Here is an 18,081-nt window from a genome sequence, read left to right as displayed (position 1 = left end):
AATGCAGATGGTATGAGGGTGACACATGCAGAAGTGTTTGTTCAACAAATGAGTGCCCATTTTGCTAAAAGCTATCATTAATCTAGTGTATGCAACATTGAGTTCCCTGCTACATCTTCTGAAGAAACTCAGGTATATGAAGAGGAAGTATTAGAGCTGTTGCATAAACAGCAATATTCAGAAATAGGGACTGATCGGATATCAGCACAGGTGAATCTTCTCAGAACCAGGAAGATTCTGCAGGAATGGAAAGAATGTATGGTAATCCCATTGCACAAGGGTGGTGCAAAGACCGATGCATCCAACTATTGACCAATCAGTATCTTAGGATTGGTGGTGAAGATTTTGGAAAAATTGTTTAGGACTCACATTCAGAAATGATTTGACAGTGAATCTCTACTTTGCAACGAACAGCATTGGTTTACTAAGGGAAGGTCATGTTTTAGCAGCTTGCTCACATTCTATAATAACAATCCCATTGAACCAGGCAAGGGGAATGGATACTCCATGATACTTTTGGATTTTGCTAAGACTTTTGGCAGAATACAGCATGGAAGACTATTGCATAAACTAGAGAATATGGGTTTGGATTATAAACTATTGGCATGGATAAGAGGATGGCTAGCTGACAGATATCAAAGAGTGGTATATGGGGTATGTGAGTCCGTAAGATTTAAGGTAACTAGTGGAGTACTACAAGGATCAGTCCATGGTCCACTGTCACTCAATCTGTGCAGTAATGATATTGGAAAGGATTTGACAGGTGACATACAGCTATTTGCTGATGATGAAAAGATAGAGCAATCAGGAATGCTGCTGATATGCAGCACTTGCGAAATGATTTGATTAGGCTGGAATTGTGGGCATGGTAAATGAATGTTAGTAAGTGCAAAGTTATGCACTTTGGCATGATTAGATATCCAATGTTATATTATATTGGTGGGATTATGCTAGAAGAAACTCATCATCCACAATGTTAGTCTAGTGGCTTTGCGCTTCGCAACCATATGCCTGGGAAAGGAGTGTCCCAGGTTCAATTTCCCGTCGAAGATGTGAGGAACTTGAGAACCTTCCTCAGCCATAGACAAGTTAGCCGGTCTTGAGCACAGACAGTAGGGTTTTTTTTTTTCATCCCGCAAGCAGGCAAACTGGCCCCGTGAACATACGCTACTACAGTCAAAAATATATCCCCCCCCCTCCCAGCGACAGGCCCGTTGGGAGTGGTACTAACAAGAAGTCGCATCTAAGTAACATGCGGACCCTTCATAGGAAGCGGGAATAACGCGTAGTGAAAAAAGAAGAAGATGCTAGAAGAAACTCATCAGGCTAGAGATCTTGGAGCATTAGTAAATAACGAGTTGAAGTTCAGGGGCAAAGATTGCAAATACAACTCAAAAGATAATTGTAATGCTGAAACGAACTTTCACATGTAAAGATAAGGATGTCATTTTGCATCTTTACAAAGCCTTGATTAAGACCTCACTTGGGCTATTGTGCACAGGTCTGGTCTCCTGGTTTCTGTTGTGATTCTGATATAGTGGAGAGAGAGTGCAAAGGAGAGTATTAAACATGATATCAGGATTGTGAAATATTATTTTTTGAAGACAGATTGAAAATTTATAGACTGCAGACACTAGCAAACAGGAGAAACGGGGGGGGGGGGGTGATATGACTGAAACTTACAAACTTCTCAAAGTGTCATATAGGATTTCAGTTGATGGAATTTTTCATTTTATGGAGGATGGGGAAAGGACAAGAGGGCATCCTTGGAAGCTGAGAATGAATGCCACTAAGAAGGGGGTGAAAGTTAGATTTTTCTCTCATAGAATAGTGTGTGATTGGATGGATTGCCATTGGATGTTGTGTGTGCAAGCAGTGTGAATGAATTCAAGAAAAAGTATGATAGCTAGTGTGTGTAGTATGTGGCCTTCCTCAATGAGTCCCTGACTTCCTGAAGGTCTCTCTTGATAATAATATTGTGTGATGTTGGTCTAGAATGTGGCTTGTATCTATTGAAAAGGGGGGGGGGTCATTTCTGTTGCCCTATTTTTTTGAATAGCTTGTTTACTGATAAAGATATGTTAGTTTCAGATTCAAATATTTGCACTAATAAAGTATTATTAAATGTCTAATGTTTACATGTTTCCAGAGATATTTTAGTAATGATTAGTCCCTGTTCTAAAGAGAAGTACAATAAGTACTTACAACTGTTATTAGATCTTCCTTGACCTCCAACTTTCATATTTCTGGACAATTCTGATTCATTTTCTACTCTGCTGTTTAGGTCCCTCCAACAAAAACCAGGTTTTATTTTTATCTCCATGTTAATTGTCATCTCTTTCTCTCTCTGTAATAACTCAAAGAATTTTTCTAGTGTGCTACTAGTGCCTTCAAAGTGCCATATTAACAAAATATTTTATCTTCCAGTTTCTATTTTTAAGTTTGATAACATCACTACAAATTGTCTCATATTAAAAAAAAAAAAAAAAAAAAAAAAAAAAAAATATATATATATATATATATATATATATATATATATGTGATTAGAAGTTGGCAGCAACTGCTAACTTCTAGTACCTAAATAAATCATCATACACTTATTATTTAGAAGGATCCCACTTGTTTTAATCCTCTTTTAGGTACACCAATTATGTCTACTTATTATTTCTGTAATTCTTTTGCTCCTTGGCACCCATGCACACTCCAACTTGCTTTACAGCCAACTTCTAAAATTGACTAAATTTATTTTTCTATGCACTTACTTGAAACAAGTAATATTTTGCTTGTCAAAACTTTGCTTCTTTCTTCATTTTTAGAGAGATGAAGGCCACTCAGAAGATTGATAACTTGATTTCGAATTCTATTAAAAGAAATTATAAAACAATATCATTTAAACAAACATAACTATAATAATTAAAATGGCGAGCATTCTGCATTTATTGATATTCACTCAAAGCCAGTTAGCCCCCACCTCAGTGAAATTTGTTCATCTGACAGAAACACTTAGTAGCTCATCACTAATATTTAATACTAGCAATACAAATTTCCAAAATGTATTTTCCATTCATTTTGCAATAGCAGATAATACAAAGAAAGGTATTCCATTAGTTTTATCAGGCTTAGAAACTGGAAAAGATATTTAACAGATTGGAATACTTCCAATTGCCTCAGAAAAATGCTAAGCTATCCTCTTGAATATTCCTTTTTTTCTTCTTTGTGAAATTCTGTGTTATGTGGAATCTTACATATTATTATTCAGTAACTCCATGGATTCCAAGACTCATCGTGCGAGACCGACACTGACGATTATGCATACAAAACCTATCAGACCTCTCCTTAAACTAATTTAATGTCAGGACACTAAGGACTAATTTTGGCAATCCATTCCACTCATTCACCACTCTCCCTGCAAAAAATCTAGTTCGCACACCCTTACTAACCACACTCATACATAACCTTCATAGATGAGCCTACTTCTCTATTTGTCATCTACTGAAAAATTTCCTTTACATCAAATTTATAAAACCTGTTTATTATCTTATAAATTTCTATCATGTACCCACTTCTTTGCCTTACTAAACTTTGTAACCCACATCCCCTTAACCTATCCTCATAGGAAGAATTCAACAGACTGTCATTAGCATGGTCACTCATCTCTGAATTCTCTCTAGACCTCGTGATCCCCAAGATACCCAACTGACCAAATCTCTGCATCGGTTGAAATGCAGCCAAATCATTATCTTATAAAATCAGGGATAATAACTTCTATATCTTTACTTGTTAGTGTGTTTTTCAACATAATCCTTTGAACTATTTTATCAACTTTTGCAATATGCCATCTCAAATTCAACTCTCTCTCCACCCACATTCCTAAGCTCATTAATTTCCTAAAATCCAGCAATACACAGTATGTAACCTTTTTCAACCTGAAGTGCATAACCCTACATTTTGCAACATTAATTGACAATCATTATCCTTTGCCCACAATACCATTTTATTTAAACACCATCCTGCAGGACATCTACATCACCTTTATCAACTAGTGTCTGTCCAAGTTTTGATATACAAATTAAAGAGTAGTGGTCTCAGTAAAGAACCCTGAAGTATCCCCATTAGTCATTCTCATTCTAGATTCCACTCCAGCATATCCTACTCTCTGGTGTCATATGTCAACCCCCAACCCATGCTACTAGCTTCTGATCCCATATCCATTTGCTCCAATTTTTGTAATAATTTACCATGTGGTATTCTGTCAAATGCCTTTGCAAAGCCAAGCAGTATCATGGTGTAGCCATTTCCTTTATCCAATTTCACTAAATTACTAAGACAAGATCCATCCTTTATAAAGCCATGCTACACCCACTACTGGATTTTAATTTTAACCAACTTTTCTAATACTTTAACAACCAATCCTGATACATTAATTCTTCTGTAGTTTGCTACTTCTGTTTTGGAGCCACCTTTATACAAAGTAACTATCTTACTCTCTTTCAACAATCTGGAAATCTTGCCAGAGCTGAGACTTAGACTGAACATCATAGGCAATGCCATTTCTCTTGAATATTCATGTTGTATAGGGGATATCATGTCATTCAGTCCTACTGCTGTATTCACATTGATATTTTTCAATCTGCTGAACACCTCCTGTTCATCTACCTTAATTTTGACATGCATCTCTGTCACATCAGCAACTGCAAAATCTTCACCTGGATGATACACCTTTGCAAAAGGATCACTTAGCAACTCAACTATTTCTTTTGTCTCTGTCACCTTCCTACCATCAGCCTTTTTAAAGTCATCCTAGCATAGTCATTTTTCCTCTTGTTATATAATGAATAAAAAAAACTTTTGGATTTACTTTGGCTTGCTTAGCCAATTTTCTCTCATATTTTAATTTGGTCTTTCTTACTCTACAAGTCATGCTTCTTCATTGCACTTTATACTGCTTATGTATATACTAATCACCTTTTTCTTTATAGTCCCTCCACAATGTTTACGTTTTTTGCAGCTCTTGCTTTATATCTCCACCCATACACTCAACCCCCCCCCCACTTGATTTATGCTCCTGGCCTTGGGCATGCAATCTTATACTGCTTCTCAAAAACAATCTCTGGCCAGTTCCTATGCACTACCAACATTCTTACCTTGTAGCATCTGAAGCCATGGAAATGCAACAACAAGATGTCTCAAAAGTCTGTTATTACCAGCTTAATAGTTCAAAATAAATAATTTCTTGACAGAGAATTCCACATATTTAGCAACTCTTTAGTACCAGAATGCACGGTCTCTCTCTGCCCAAGTGGAGGCCGAGTATGTTAAGATACTTGTAATTATCTATAACATGTTGTTTCAGGTAATTATCCCTTAGGAAGGAAGGAAGTGCATAAATTCCACTTCCATCTTACTATGTTCCCTTTCTTCCCTTTAATCTATATCCCCATAGTTGAAGCCCCCCCCCCCAATAATAATTCTTCATCCTGCTAATCTGCCAATGCACACCATTTACATCTTCCAGTGGTCCTCCTGGTCTACATCAGTAATCACCAATATATTTTGTGCTATTGGCTTCTATCTCACACCAGACAGTCTCAAATGAACCATCTCTCCAAGACCTAAAATCCACTTTAAATTCTAATTTTGTTGGTTGTAGTTCTTCAGCTATTATTAGCAATACCCCAGCTCCTGAAAATACAATACTATTTACATTATCCCTGTAACTATATCATTTTCTGTCAAACAAGTCTCACTGATCCCTATAATTTTTGGCCAAGTCAAGCTGATGAATGACAAAAACTCCACTCCCTTATTTCTGGCATCCATGTACATACATTTCAACATCCTGTTGGATCCACCATTACCCTTGTGTAATGTCATTACTAACCTATTTGAATCTGAAACATGTGAAATCACATTAAACAATGCATAATCATTTCTGTACTGAAACTCATTTACCCCAGACATGGCCAGACTCATGCTTGATTGCAATCTCCCTAATATTTCTAGTTTCCCTGGTTTTCCACTTCCAAACTCTCATTAAACAACACTTTCTCCAAACATTTAATTTAAACCATTCAAATGCAACCCATCAGGCATATATAATTCCTTTCTTCCACCAAATTCACTCCATACTGAGGCAGCAGACTCAGAATGTTTACTTCCTTACTCTCCAAGTAAGGAATTTTCCTTTCTTTCAATAACACTTTCATATCCTCTATCATTGCATATTTATCCCCTTTCAAATCATTTGTTCCTGCCAAAACAATCAACTCTTCCACTTCTCTCTTCATCAAACTAACAGCTTTATTAAGATCCTTAATATTTGCACCTGAGAAACATGTTTTTGTCACTTTCTCATTAAGTATACTTCTAATCATTGAATCTCCATAAATACCTTCTCCTTATTTCCAATTTCTCACACTTTCTTACTTTGCTCATTCACTTTTTCTTTCATTCTCTCACCTGCTGTACCACATGATTTTCATTTTTTCAGCTACTCTAGCTCCCATATTGTCTTATAAAGGATGATGCATAAACGTACTCTTTCATTCCTTACTGTCATCTTATTATCCACATATCTTTCAACCACTTATTTTATGCTCTCATTCACATTTTGCATTTACTACTTCCACATTCTCTAAAACACTTTTTCTATCTTTCTTCACATTATTAATATTTGTCACTTCATCTTCCTGCTTTCCACATGACTCGCATTTTTTACACTCACACAGGAAACATTTACAACACACACACACTCTCTCTCTCTTCACCCTTGCTTTCATACCATAACTCATTAATTGCTTAGTTAATTATTATCCTTGATTTCCAGATTATGTAAAAAATAAAATATAAAAGAGTATTAAAATAATAATTAAAAAAAAAAAAACCTTAGCATCACCACAGTACTAACATGCTATAGGTATATAACTCTTCATGCACTGGAATCACATAATATATATAGTACTTCTAACAAAAAAAAAAGCAGTTTTAGTAGACATTAGACTTAGACCAAGCTGACATGCTGAAATGGGGTTCAAAGGAACCACTGATCTGAAAGTAGATGGAGTATAATTTTTATTGTCTCAATTTATAAAAAATAAAATAAATAAATAAAAAAAGGAGGAATAATAAAACTCCAAAATCATAATTTTCTGGTATATAACCACTTGTGATATGTCAGATATTATCACAGTCTGGGATAATATTTCATGTCTAGTTTCTAAAACATTCTCCCTCTCCTCAACTGTCTTATTTGTCAAACTTCATCAGATATTTCAGCACTCCTAACTGCCCCAAATTCCTTATATCTTAGTCTTCCTTTGGACCTTTTTTCCTGATAGACTGTCATCAGACATTTGTTTTGCTGATCTTTCTTCATCCGTTCAATGACATTTCCTTCGGTTAGTTCTGCTAAAACATTCTCAGATATTAGTAATTTCATGACATCTTTCTTTTCTGATATCTTTCTGTTTAATATAGTTCTGCCACTGCTGCTATCATTTTCACTCCTTGGTTTCTTCACACTTCTCATATATTTGGTCTCCCCCATATACTCCATTTACAGGTATGGAGACCACATATTTGGTCTTCATCTCCAGATCTGCTTCTGCTTATTCTGTTATATATTTCTTTATTTAATTTGCTACCTTTGCTTAAAAGTGAACTCAGTGAATTTAAGTCTTAATAGCTAAAATTTATAATATGTTCTTTAGGTTCACCATTGGGAATGCAGTTCGTATTTTCTTTTTTCCTGCCTATTTTTATATATATATTTTTTTAATGCTGATTTGCATACCAAATTCATCAAAGCATCAGTTGTTTGTTTGACCAACAAATAGAGTAAGATGACAATGTCTCCTATTTGAATATCAAATTTAGTGCTAATATCTTTGATAATGTGGTCCATGTAGAATTATAAATAACAGTGGAGTAATTATACTCAGTTTAATGCTTCATGTATGTATGAGGTAAGTATTGCTGTGTATAGGGTTCCATTTATGCTGAACAGTTTTCCCTCCGGTAACTTATCATGTGCTTTTTTTTAGATTAGTGAAGCTTCTTCCAACAGTTTCTTGACTAACCATGGGAATATAGTTTCTTAACTAATTGTTGCATAAGGTATAGTCTTATTAAATTATATTACTGGTTGGCTGAGTGGTTAGCATATCCACTCTCCAGCCGCCAAAAGGCTGCGGTTTTGAATTCTGCTGTGGGCATGGATGTTTGTGATTGTCTGTGAAAATACTAGTGTTGGTGGGTAGTAGATGGCGTTGGTGTAGATTATGTGGTTTGCTGTAGTTGGTGGTGGAGACAGAGAGTTGTCGAGTAGGTGTCCTCCCTTGATGAGTCTTTGGACTCCTTGGAGGCATTGCATAATAATAATAATCATAATAACTCTTGGGAATGAATACATAGACCATACATTATATTGTACAAATAGCTCATGCTAAAGTTGTTGAACAAGAAAGATTTAGTCACCAATTTTTCTTATATGCATCAGTGTCATGAAAAAATGCTTTCTGAATCCAGTAACAAATTTTTGAAACAAACACACACTTAACTTTACAGTCTAAAGAAAGTAATATATAATCAAAAATAATTACTAAAATTACTAATGTTCACTAAAATAAAAGACATCTGTAGGACATGTGCAACACTACTACTACTCTACACTACATCTATCAAATCAAATTAAAGACATCATCTATCAAAACAAATTAAAAAGAAATAAATATCAGTGAGGCATGGCCAGAAATAATCATCTGGTTGCATGTGCTAATTAGTCTATACACTTTGAATTGCTTGTTTACTGATGATGATGATCTGTTAGTTTCAGATTGAAATATTGCACTAATAAAGTATTATTAATCATCATAATGCTAATTACAAATATAGACCATATTGGTCTGTTCCAGTCTCATTATCCATCTAATATCCTCATTTGAGATCTATTCGGCCATCTCTTTACAATTATATTTATATAAATATAATTGTAAATTTATATATTTATATTTTATATTATACTTAGGTTTATATTTATTAATTGTTTAGTATAATGGATATTGGCCATTCGGTTTACATGTTCTATTCAATTTTGTTTGCAATTGTTTAGTTTTCTTCTTCTACTGATTTTTTTTTTAGTTCTTTTAAAATATCCTCATCCTTTTTTTTTTTTTTTTTTTTTGTCTAATAATGCATATTTTGCAGTTCTTCTCAAGAATCTCATTTCACTGCCTTATAATAATGTAGGCACTGCTAAAGTATTGTATATTTTCAAACGTGCTTCTTTTTGTACAATATTTGGATTGAATGCTCTATTTATCAGGCCTATAATCTGTAACAAAATTTTACTGTGAAGTTTTATAATTTTATACATTTTTCTCCTTTATATGATATTTCATATCCAAGATAACTACAAGTATTTATCTGTTGTATTATTTTATTATTAATAAGTATTTTGCTTATAATTGGAGTCTGTTCAAAAAATGTCATTGTTTTAGCTTTATCTGTGGATAATTTCATTCCAAACTGTTCTACTATAATGTTTAAATTATATATTATTCTTTGTAAATTGTCTTCCTTATCTGATATTATCTAATGATCTGCAAATAATAGCATATTTATTTTATAATATTTACGATGTTCCACTGTATTAATATTTCATTAATATAAATATTAAAAAAGTGTTGGAGACAGAGTATCACTCTCTTACTCCATGGTTTATAGATTGTTTTTCAGACATTTTTCCATTTATTTTTATTTCATTATTTTTGTATATATTCAATATTACATGTAGTAAAATATTAGATATATTTATTCTTTGTAATTATATCAAGCTATATATCTTTTTACTTTGTCATAATCTATACACAAAAGTTGAGTTTCCAAATTAAATTCTCTTCTTTTTTCTATAAGCAGTTTTAAACAAAAAGCTGCATCCATCGTAAAGTGTCCTTTTCTAAATCTATTTTGACATTATTATTATTATTACCCCAAGACCTCATGGAGTCAAAGACTCATCTGGGAGGTCCTTTTATCACACACAGCTCATCATACCGTGTCTTAAACACACTCAAACTCCTTGCAGACACCACACTCTCAACACGCATTCCAATCATTCACAACTCTGTATGAAAAAACCTGCCTCTCACTCCCCTACTCACACCCTCTTTATACAGTTTCCAGGGATGACCTCTGGTTCTCCCCTGATCTCCCACTATTCTCTATAGAACTTCTCCACCATTGATCCTATAACAACCCCTTACCAACTTGTCGGTCTCTATCATATCTCCCCTCTTCCTCCTGTCCACCAGACTCTGCAAATTACATCTTCTCAATCTTTCCTCATATTCGACATTCCAGAGGTCAGAAACTACCTTAGTCAGTCGCCTTTGGACCCCTTTCCAACATCTCTTCATCCTTCTGAAAACCCGGTGACCAAATCTGGGCACAATAGTCCATGTGTGGCCTAATCAAAGCCTTATACAATGGAACAAGAATCTCCCTACTTCAACACGGCAGTGTCCTCTGCATCATTCCCAGAAGCCTTTGTGTTGCCTTCACAATTTTGGCGATGTGTCCCCTAAATTTTAGATCCTTATCCACTATCACCCCCAGATCTCTTCTAATAATATGTTTTCACTATATATTTAAAATTTTTCATTAAGTATTCTACTATATATTTTGTAGCATGTATTCACTAAACTAATACTTCTGTAATTAGCAGGTTTTGTTTTATCTCCCCTTTTTAAATATAGGTATTAGTAATACTTGTATTCCATTGGTATTTATCCATTTGTATATATTTTATTTAAAAATTTTAATAATCTCTGATTAAATTTCTTTCCAGCAATTTCTTTTCATGCTAATTTACCATTTTTTATTTGACTTAGGTTGTCCTTTAATTCTTTCACTGTCAATATATCATTTAAAGCATTTTGTAAGTTTTTAGTGTAATTTTTTTTAATATTAGTATTTTTAATATTAAATAATACTCCATTAAACTGAACTTTCACTATAATATATGCCACTATGACATCCTACCTACTGACAATTCCAGAACAGACCTCCATAGGTATAAAGCTATGTTCAAAGAAATTCAGAATAGCACACTATCTTCTATAAAAAACATTCCTGTCCATACAAGTTTTCTATAGCAAGAGTTAACTGTATATTTCAAATAGTGTTAGATTAATATATATGGCACATTTATCCTTTTAAGAAGAGAATATTCCAACTGAGATTCACACATCTATGACATTATCCAGTTTTACTTTAAATGCAAAATTATTTCATCTCTGAAACTGTGTAATCAAGGGCACTGAAAAACCTGTGAAATTGATACCGAACCAATCAATTCAAGGGGTAATCTCTGGAGAGTTCATTAATCATCTTTTATTAGTTCACAATCAGACTGTACCATTTTGCACTTATGTTTTCCTGGTAAGAAGGAAACTACTGATATGAGCAACTCATAAGTCACTGGTTAAAAGTCACTATTAGCAGGGATCTGGTTGCAGGTTTCACATTACTTTACTGACTGCATGTGTAGTTGCAAAATTAATCACAAAGTCTTTTTTACTTTATGCTTTGCATTTAAAATAAGCGGCTGGATATTATCATTCAAAATATTCGGATTCCAAGTGGAACATTTGTTTTATTTTAGAATGAGGCTTTTTTACCTAACAGGAATACAATGTAGATGCATTTTAAGAATAAAAACCAGAGTAAAAAAGTGATGGTGGGGAGATAACCTCCATTAATAAATATTCAAAAGGCAAGCTATGATAACCACTCAGACTAGTTGACTGAGTGGTTAGCATATTCACTTCCCAACTAACAGGCTGCAAATTTGAATCTTGATGTGGGTATGGGTGCTTGTGAATGTTTTTAGATGGGAGATGAATTTCATTGCCCAGTGTGAGACCACTGCCCTGTTTACTGGAGGGCCTGAAGTTGCTTGAAAAGTTCTACATTCAGTCTCTAGAGCAGGGTTTCGAGGCTATTTAAAAAAAAAAAATTTTTTTAAATAAAATTAATAAAAAATAGAAAAAAATGTATATCACCCAAGATATACATGTATTATAGGTTTAGAAAAAGCTTTCTGTATTTGGGAGCTACATAAAAAAATGATGCTCTAAGGAATTGACAAGTAGCAAAATTCTAAAAGATGAGGTTAAAACAGACACTAGTTCTGACTTGAGCATGCACAATGAAGTTCACTAACTTATTCAACTTCTTTGTAAGATTTAAATGTATACTAATACCTACAATGTAGTATTAATAATTACTTTGTAATAATTCTATAGTAATACTATGTGAACAGAAGGTCCCTTTGAGTTTGCTGTAAGAGAGTTGATTGTATTCACACATTATACATTATCCACCTATTATCTGATGATTTATAGTAACATTATAATGTAAATGTGTACCTGCACACACAAATGAAATAATATTAAAGGTGAGATTCTTTTTTTTTTTTTTAGTGTAACAAGCACTATATTTCATTATTTTCTTTCCACATACCCCACTAGAATATCTGAATCCTTTCCATGCATGAGAGTCCCTTTAGCTTATCAAGTATCAACAATACATTATGGCTGCAAAAATTTGGGTTCAAATTCCATCTGAAATGAGCATCTTTATAAGGGCATTGAGTTAGTCGGTCTCATACAGAAATGGAAAGTTTTCCTCTTGGAAACTCAGATTTTTTATCCTACAAAATTCAACCAGCCAGAACACATGCAGTTGACAGACATAATATGCCTTATAGCTTTAGTTGGTTAGCCATAAATCCAAATAACTAAAATCCAAGCATGATTTGGCATTATGGTAGCTAAAGCCTATAAATTCATTTTGATAAAATTATTCATTTTGATATTGTGCTAAGAATAATTACTTTAATTTAATGATGTTTTGATCTTCATATTAAGGTCATCATCTAGAATATACACATATATATCCAGATACAAACTACAACACAATTCAAACAAGTATGCCCAAATAACAATAATTTCATCACTATTATTTAACTGACCTGACCTCTAGTGATGTAAAAAAAAAAAAAGAGCTTACACCAAAACTATATCCTATTTTTACATCACTAGAGAACAAATTCTTTTATACTTTTAATACAGCAAAAGCAGAGTCCTAATGAAATTTAACATAAGCGTTTGTTACTATGAGTACTATAGTCCTAATTATCATTTATAATGAACTCTAAGAACAAAATGTTATTTGGGTAGAATATGTGCCATCAATATTCTTGGGATTTTTAGACTATTGTTATTGTTGATTAAAATTTCACAGGCCTCCTTAAATTATGAGAGAAAATTTACAACAGAGGTTGAAGAAATGGACCAAGCTGCTTAATTTAAGTCTCAGTACTGAGAAGGTGACAACAGAGTGAAAAGGCAAAATAGTTCTGCTGCAGAAGGAGTCTCCAAGACAGAAGTGACATATTTATAGGCCATTCAGTATCTCAGTAGAGGTGGTTAAAGTATTGGAAAAATTAATGAAAGAATTCAGTACTGGGCGGATAGGAATACGATACTCTATTATGTGGGACTAACTATTTTTATATGATATATTCTTTATACATTTATTTTTTTAAAATTTGGAGGGGAGAGAAGGTACATGGGAGGTTGTCACAGAGTGTTTGAAGAAAGCGGTATCAAAATGAATACCCACAGTCCAAAGAATAAATCAGGTAAAAGCTAGATGGATGAATAGTAATACAGAGTAGTAGTTACAAAGAAAGAAAAAGTTATGGAGGGAATATAAAAAAATAAAGTGATCAGCATGCCCATGAGCAATACAATGCATGGGCAAGAAGAGTGACTTGCATGGTAAGGAAAGCCAAAACTAATTATAAGAGAAGGCTAATTGATGAAGCCAAAAGAAATCATAAAGAGCTCTTTCACTATGTGGCAAGTAAAAGGAGGAATGACTATGGAAGGATGACTTTAAAAAAAAATACTGAGGGCAGGGAGGTAACAGAAGCAAACAGAACAGTCAAATTACTGAGTGAGCATTTTGCAAGGGCGTACACCATCTATTGTTGCAATTCCAGATATGACACTAACATTAAGGTTGGAGGTGCTTAGAATATTGCAGAACCTCAATGCAAACACAGCCATGGGATTAGATGGCGTATCAGTCCATGAACTGTGAGAATGTGAAAAGGAATTATCAGCTCCTCTGACAAAGCTGTTTAATTTATGCCTCAGTAATGGAAAGGTTCCAGTGGAAGGGAAAGTGGGAAAATACACTGCTTAAAGGAAGGCCAAAGACAAAAATAGCAAATTATAGGCCAATCAGCATCTCAGGACTGTTGGTTAAGGTATTGGAGAATTTGTTAAAGACAGAATTCAGGACAGGGTGGATGTGAATATGATACTTTATAAGGAGAAAAATGGCTTTTTGAAGGATAGGTTTTGTCTTAGCAATTTGCTTACCTTTTATAATAAAGTGACAATGGAGATGGATAAGGGAAATGGCTTCTCTGTGGTATTACTAGACTTTGCAAAGGCATTTGACAAGATTCCACTCAGAACTGTGTGAATAAATTAAAGTAGATGGGGATTGATATGAATCTGGTGATTTAGACTAGAGGATGGCTGAAGGACAGATATCAAAGAGTAGATAATGGAAGAGTTGAGTCCAGGAGAAGACAGGTGATCAATGGTGTACCACTGGGCCCAAAACTTAGTTCTCTGTTGTTTAATTTGTACATCAATGATATAAGAAATGATTTGGCAGGAAATTTCAGTTGTTTGCCGATGATGCAAAACTGAGAAGAGTGATGATAAATAAAGGTGATATAGAGATCCTGCAGGAAGACTCGATTCCAAGTTTAATGTGGATAAGAAGAGGTAATGTGATCTCTTCTTCCCTAGAAGAAGAGTTCACAAGCTGTGTATCATACTGATAGAAATGAAATGAGGGAAACTGATGATGCCAGGGACTTGGGGACGATTGTGGACAGGGAGTTGAAGTTGAGATGAGGTAGCAAAACTAACAAATACAAAGGTAGTCAAAAAGTACATCCATCAAAAGTACATTGTGTTGAAGAACACAATAACAAGAAGGGATAGCAAAGTTATTGTTCCATTATATAAGCCCTTTAATTAGGCCTCATCTGGACTACCATGCACGGATCTGGACTTTTGGATTCCATGAGGATGAAGGAGTAGTGGAGAGTGACAAAGATTGTGAAGGTCTACGGGATTTCCCCTATGAGAAGTTTGATGGTTAGTGTCTCCTCTTTTTCCCCTAGTTCAGAGTTGAAAAAGTGGAGACATGATAGAAGCACTTAAGTTATTTAACAGGCTTCACAGGATTGGCATTTAAGTATTTATTTCAGTGCATGGAAGGAGGGAGAAAACGAGAGGGGGGGTCACCCATGGAAATTATGTACGAGTGTAGTTAGCAAAGATGTTAAGATGTTTTTTGCTTGGAGGGTAAATGGGTGGAATGGATTGCAAGAGGTGGCTGTGAATTTAAGGAGAGGTATAATAGGTCATGTGCGAATAATGCCAGTATGTGAATAATGGATCTTCTGCAAGAATCTTCTGATTCCACAGAGACATCTCTATAATAATAATAAACATATGTTATTTATGTATATTACAAAGAAAAGTGAATAAAAATGAATCTAGGCCTAAATCCTTGATACGCATGATGATGACAAAGAAAAGTGAATACTAAAGATCCAACATTATTTCAAAGCTGAATGTTTGTTCAAACTATGCAAGTTTTTGTAAATTTGAGCTGAGAGTTTACAAGAATACAATCCTCGGATTCAGAGTTGCCTTAGCTTGCATTACTTAAAAGAACACGACCGTTACTCAAGCATCCATATATTCACCTTGTTAGATCTGAAACGGGATACCTCACTCTAAATGAGGTTACCCTTCCAGAGTCTAACAGTAAACATAAATTAAATAAGCATACTTATCATTTAGCACAGTGTGACCATGTTTTTATAGGAAATAACATCTTGCAAAATAAATTTAGAACTGTTTAAAATGAAGTTAATGTATTTATATATCAAATGTAAATGCAAGTCAACAAAAAGGTGCAGTTATAAGAGAAATTTTCAGTAATATTCTACAAGTAAAAGAATGCCAATAATTCGGCAGGATGGGGCAAAGGTCGCCAATGCTACAAGAGCAGCAAAGCACCTGTGGTTGTTACATCTGAGAAAATTTCATGATGCATACATTCCTGGAATTAGAAAGCACCGTATGAGGATCAATGAGGTCACCCAGTCAGGGACCAATTGGCAGGACGATAGGAGAAATCAAACTCGGAAAGGTGGTGCTCTTGGGGAGCGAATAAAACCCACAACACGAAGAGAAACATCCCCCCCCCGTTTTGTTTGTTCCTGTATTCTCATCGTGTGCTACAAGTGTTCATCGTGGTTCAGTTCTTATTTTCAAGAGCTGACCTTCGAGAAGTTCCAGCATGGCACTGCCACAGAGCACGGCATGATCGAATGTAGGCCGTCAATGAGAAGAAGCGTTGATGTAAATCCATAACAAAGAAACAGCACCCGATTCAGGAAGAGCACGTGAATCCCATGTGGCGATAGAATCAAGATAGCCAGATTCTTCACAAAGAAGGAAGGACGGAGAGAAACCGAAACAGTGTAGATAAGTTCATATGTTCTAGCCCCCTTTTAGAGAAATTGACTAACAGTACGGAAAATAGTATGTTTCAAATATATGTGATAAAAGGAAGTATGAAGAATTGAAATTTATGTGAACAACTCTATACTTTTGGACTGAATTTTAAGAACTATTAGTTTATTTGATATTTTGTCGTGATCCACCCGAGGAAATTATTTGCTAAATGCCTAGCTGGCCTAATGAGTTGTAAACTAAAATATCAAATAAGTTGAGAAAATTGAATTGTAAAGATTTAGAAATCAATGTTTATTTTTAAGAACGAGAGAGTGAGAGGAAAGTAAGAGTTTAACTTAGTATAATTAATTGTTTTGTTCCTGTATTATATTAAATAATGAATTCATTAAAATTGTTTGATACCTTTCATGCCTGTATTTCTGACCAACCATGCTGACTGACCCTTCATAAAATTTCGAACCTGTGATCATATATGTGAGCGGGGATATCCAAATTAAGAGAGAAAATGGGCATGACTGCAAATAAACTAGAAAACCTAAGGCTTCTGAATTATGGTAAATGACATTAGTAGCACCTGATACCCTATAACTATCCTTAGGCTGAGTTTAACACTACCCTTAAGGCCCAGGCTAGCGCAGTAAATAAATTTGCCTGAGTGAGTAAGGATAGCTTATAGTGATCAGGGAACAGGTATTTCTGGAGGCCCAAAAATTGAGAAGTTTGCTAGATAAGCGATAAGATCACATATTCAAGTAAGACAGACGAGGGACACATGAAGTTAAAGATAGCAGATAGAAGCCAAAGTATATATAAGAAAGTGAGTCACGCAAAGAATAATATAAAGGGATAAAGATAAAAGATATAACAATGAGCAAGGGCAGAAACGTAACAATGGCACAGACCCGAACAGAAAATATAACAACCTTTTATTATTGCATTTTATCAAAGTTTCACAGGCCTGACTGCTGCCAATTCAAACTAGCTGGTTCTCTTCAGAGACCAAACAGAAACTGCAAGAGAGAAAAAAATTCTCATTCTGTATTTAAAGAAATCCAATGTCACAGGAATGTACTTTTCGTAACTTAACTCTCGGATGGTGCATAAAAATAATTATTAAAGAAAGAGTCAAATGGCTTCATTTTGGTGATGTAAATTACATAAAAAAACTGAATAAAAGGTAAATATACAGATGCTTGGGCAGTCATGCTCGTTTAAGTGGTGCAAGCTAAGCCAATTCCAATGCTGGGGATTGTATTCTTGTAAGCTCTCAGGTCAAATTGTGAAACTTCATAGTTTCTACAAACATTCCTTTTTGAAATAATGTTTGATCTTTAATATTCACTTTTTTTTTATGTAATTTACATCAACAAAATGCTGTATGGCTCTTTCTTTAGTAATTCATTTATACTAATTTCTGAATAAATTAGTCTTGTATATG

At 34.4% G+C, this 18,081-nt stretch overlaps 1 protein-coding gene across 1 annotated transcript in view; it reads right to left on the bottom strand.

Moving 5' to 3' along the window:
- Positions 1-18,081, bottom strand: part of LOC150105771 (sister chromatid cohesion protein PDS5 homolog B-like) — a 699,562-nt gene that overhangs the window by 334,979 nt on the left and 346,502 nt on the right. The window contains exon 15 of the mRNA XM_090394553.1: positions 2,763-2,860. Within this exon, the coding sequence (XP_090250679.1) occupies positions 2,763-2,860 (98 nt within the window). The remainder of the gene's footprint in view (positions 1-2,762; positions 2,861-18,081) is intronic.

The sequence above is a fragment of the Typopeltis vanoorti genome, chromosome 6, assembly GCF_054136105.1.
Source record: "Typopeltis vanoorti isolate ZY-2024b chromosome 6, IOZ_Tvanoo_1.0, whole genome shotgun sequence".
Lineage (NCBI taxonomy): Eukaryota > Metazoa > Arthropoda > Arachnida > Uropygi > Thelyphonidae > Typopeltis > Typopeltis vanoorti.
The sequence above is the reverse complement of the archived record's forward strand: the minus strand, read 5'-3'. Positions and strand labels throughout refer to the sequence as shown.